This window comes from Beauveria bassiana (assembly GCF_000280675.1).
Source record: "Beauveria bassiana ARSEF 2860 unplaced genomic scaffold BBA_S00011, whole genome shotgun sequence".
Taxonomy (NCBI): domain Eukaryota; kingdom Fungi; phylum Ascomycota; class Sordariomycetes; order Hypocreales; family Cordycipitaceae; genus Beauveria; species Beauveria bassiana.
In genome coordinates, this window is record NW_007930846.1 from 473367 (window position 1) to 477425 (window position 4059).

General features: G+C 51.0%; 2 protein-coding genes across 2 annotated transcripts in view; both read right to left on the minus strand.

The window, feature by feature from the left end:
• The window catches only part of BBA_04786 (uncharacterized protein), a gene marked incomplete at both ends in the record, with an annotated part of 1668 nt that extends 1501 nt beyond the window's left edge, over positions 1 to 167 (minus strand). Inside the window, one exon of the mRNA XM_008599883.1 lies at positions 24 to 167. Within this exon, the coding sequence (XP_008598105.1) occupies positions 24 to 167 (144 nt within the window). The remainder of the gene's footprint in view (positions 1 to 23) is intronic.
• A 984-nt stretch (positions 168 to 1151) lies between these two features.
• BBA_04787 (GABA permease) lies at positions 1152 to 2967 on the minus strand (the record flags this gene model as incomplete). The annotated part of the gene is made up of 3 exons (XM_008599884.1): positions 1152 to 1937; positions 2020 to 2407; positions 2519 to 2967. The coding sequence occupies 3 exons, from the start codon at positions 2965 to 2967 to the stop codon at positions 1152 to 1154; spliced, it is 1623 nt and encodes a 540-aa protein (XP_008598106.1).
• Between the last annotated feature and the right edge of the window lie 1092 nt (positions 2968 to 4059).

A 4059-nucleotide genomic window follows, 5' to 3' on the forward strand; every position in this document is an offset into this window, starting at 1 on the left:
TCTTCTTCTTCTTCTTCTCTTACCATGGAACCGCAAATGGCATAATCGTCCAGCGTCCAGACGTGCATTCGCAACTTTGCCCACACGCGTACGAGCCAGGCCAGAAATGCCCATCCAAAGAAGATGCCCATGCAAGTGGCTAGCCAGGGCCCCTGAACCTCCATCATTGTTGCCCTTGGTCCCAGTATGTCTAGCAAGACAACTGGGGAAAAGGGCCTTTGCCAAATCAAAATAGGAAAACGAAGAAAGGAAACAAGTACTTGTGAATAAAATTGTGAATAAGAGCAAGACAAAAATAGAGAGAAAAAGTCGAAAAAGACAAGACCAAAACAGGTTGAAGCCAGCATTAGGTTGTGGTCTGCGGTTTTCTCACCAGTGTAAGAGATGGCATATGGGCGCGCATGAGGACTCTTCTCCTTTCACTTGTGCTCTTGTTTGCTCAATTGCTGTTCAGATGCCATTTCAACTGCCTCTGCTAACTAACGATTTAGTTTAGGCCGACGGCCCCGGCGGCGCTTCTTTGTTATTAGTTAGTCGTGCATCATGGCAGCGGGTCTGTGGATTTGCTGCATCTATTGCTCCCCCCGGGGTCTTGCTTCATGCCGGGCCCGAACAAGCCAGGGGGAAATTCTCGGGACTAACATTGAGCATGAAGATTGTATTTCATGCTACACCCTAGCGAGATGTAATATGTGGCGTGGTTGAACGAACCCAACAACAAGGCTGGCAGCGAGTTGTCGCAGAACCCCAGATTGAGACACGACTGGAGCAAGCCACCAAACGCCAACAAGAAACAGGGCCACAGGGCGTGCAGGATCAATCAGGGCTGCGGGGGTTAGGTGGCGCTTTAGTCGCCCAAGTGCTCGTGTGTCTTGTTATAAGTCTCGCTTTGTTGGTCCGTTTCATTACTTGTAATTGTAAGTGACAGGGATGATATGACTGTGCTGCCTCTGACTGGACAGTTATGCTTGCCCTCTTGCTTCATTTTATCAGAAGCCGAGAGCACAGCTGCAACATCAAACGTCCAACAACGGAATTAATCCATTACTCTGTTCCAGAAAAAGCCGAACTCTTCCGGATCACGTTGTACAGGGAAAATGGAGCCACTGGACGCTATGCAAATAAGTCGAAAATACTATTGAATTAGATGCTCAAGAGAAATGCTCTTTACGGCCCTCCACAAGGGCAACCGGACCCAAATATCTCTTGCGACCAATGATAAAGTAATAAATCAGAGCGCCAATAATGATGAGTGAGAAGATGGGAGACGCCCAGTTAAAGTCCGAAGCATTCGGGTGGTTGGTCTGGGGCCAAAAGGACCAAAAGAAGCTCCATAGGCTAAAGAGGACGGCGGCGCAGTTTACAGGGACACCCCATCGGCCAAGCGAGAAACTAGCAGCGGGAATGGTGTCTGGCCGAAAGATGCGCCTCCATAAAAGGCATCCGATGCTTGTAAAGTAGCACTGCAGCATCGCTACAGCGCCAAGCGAGGTGATGGCGTAAAAAGCCAGGGGGCTACCAATGTAAATGAGAGACAGGGCCGAGCTAAAGATGCCGCAGAAAATGTAGGCGTTTGTGGGAATCCTGCGCTTCTTGTCGACCTTGGACAGCCAGTTTGAAAATGGCATGCCATTGTCGCGCGCAAAAGCAAACAAGTCACGGCTGACAGCGGCGAGGTACGAGACATTGCCGAGTGTCAGGAGGAGACTGATGACGGCCAGCAAGGCAGTAGCCCAGGGCCGCGACATGGATTTCAAGAGGACGTGGACCACGGGGTATGTCGACGGGTCGTCGAGAGCCTCCCTGACATTGGGCATGTGGTAGCCAAGAGTGACGGTGACGAGCAGAGTTGCGGAAAAGTTGTAGACTAGAACAGAGAGCATAATCTTGGGAACGGCGTCGGATGCTTCGCGGACTTCCTCGGACATGTGCGTAGCCTAAAATAAAATGAAGAATTAGTTATCCGTCGTGCCCGCCTCATGACAAGTTGTTTGTATAGCAACACACGGCAAAACGTACAGTGTCGATACTCTGAAACGCCGCAATGGCAGGGAGCTGTCCAATCATGACCGAAAGGCCAAGCTTTCCCCAGCCGCCTTTATCTTCCCAGTGGCCCCAGACGTCTTTCGACTCGGCCATTGGTGCGTTGACCCAGATGGGCACAAGGAAAGCGACAAACGCAAGAAGTGAAATGGCAAAGATGGCATTTTGGGTATGCGGTATGATGCTCGAGCCAAAAATGTTTGCAGACACGGTCGTGCAGGCAATAGCAATGACTAGGAGAGTGCCGTGCCAATACTCGCCCACGTAGTCGGGCTTGTTCAGAGTAATGATGCCCTGAATGAGAGTCCCGACCACAAACAGACCCAGCGCGTTGCCAGCCTGCCAGGCTATAGTAGAAGTCCACCTTGCAGGCAACATATATCGTCAGTGTTGGAGAGAGAGAGAAAACTTCAATGTGTGGGGGAGCGCAGATTGAACATGAGAAAATAATAATAAAAAATAAAAACGTACGTACCCAGTGAGGTAGCTAAGAATCTGCTGGCAGCTCTCCGGCGCAAACTCCGAGACCCAGTGATACTGAGCCCCGGCAATGGGAGCCATGCTCGACATCTCGGCCATGCTGAGAATAATGGGAGCGTAGCCAAAAAAGCACCAGACGTTGGACCAAATCATGCTGGGTATGCCGCCGTCGACCAAGGCGGGAGTGACTTCGAACGCGTTGAGGCACCAGGCCGACGTGGCCGTGGCGACAAAGGAAATCATGGAAAACAGACGGTACTGGCGAACAAGCTGCTGCTTGTGGCCCATACGCTGCATATTGCGCCGATCAGCTGCCGTGCTGCCGTAGACAGAGTCGACGGCGTCGTCTTGGGCTTCCTCGTGGCCAGAGCCGGAGCGAGAAGCGGCCAGATGGATGACGCCGTCACCTTTGCTGCCATGGTACCCTGTCGCAGCGGTATTCATTTTGGAGCGCCTTGGATTCGCGTCGGCGTCTGAACGTTGTTGTAGAAAGATCCGAGCCGGGTGATGCTGAGACTCGCGGAGGGGAGGGGGGGGGAGAAGGTTTTGAATGCTGGCAATGCGACCGACTTTGCCAGTATTTTTCCCCCGCAACGGGAGGGGAGTCTTTTTGTCTGAGTTGGGGCAGAGATCTTTTGGATCTTTTGTATCGGAAAGTGCATGGTTCGGAAGCATATAACTAGTCTTATGCATGTCTTCAATGTGCAAAGTTGCATGGACCCTGGTCGTGATGCTAACCCTCGTTCATGATTGGGGGCAATTTTGTTGGCTGTATTTACATACCAGTACTCCATAGGGGATCTCTGATGAAACACTGATTCTTTTCTGCTTCTGTATGTTTGTTTTAGGCAGCACACCCCTTGATGGACAGGCCACCAGTTGGTTGGTACCAACCGAGGGTGCTCTGATATTCCCAGAGTGGCCCGGGTCCCGGAAGATGCAGGGAGTCGAGCTTGATATAATATAAGCTCAGGACGGCGCCGGCAAAGCAGCTCATTGCAGCCTGGCCCGCACGGCAACATAGATGCCAGCCTATATCCGTCGCAGATAATACTCCGTACGCTGCAGGTTCTTTGTGCAGATACTTTAGGTAATACTTCAGTAGCCCATCTCAATCAACAGCCAGTCATCAACAGCGGTTCATCAACAGCCAGTCAACCAATAGCCAGTCAATCAACAGCCATTGAACCAATAGTCAGTCAATCAACAGCAGTTAATCATCAATCGCCAGTCAAACCAGCATTCAGAATCTAGCTACCAATTAACCAAGCCATCCCCTTTACCTACCGGCTATTCAATTCCACCTATGCCAGCAGCAAACTTGTCACTGTCAAGTGTCGCTGCTCCTGTTGCCATCTCTTCTGCCTATGACTGGCGTTTTGTAGTCACTGTCCCGTTCCAGTTGGGTGGTTGGTTCAGGTGTTGGGCTGAGATGCTTATTGTGGACTAATGTACACGGTACAAGCCCCTGGATACCTACCTAGCCCGATTAGTCTTAGCGCGGTAAAGGTATCTTGGTTGCTTAGAAGTCTGATA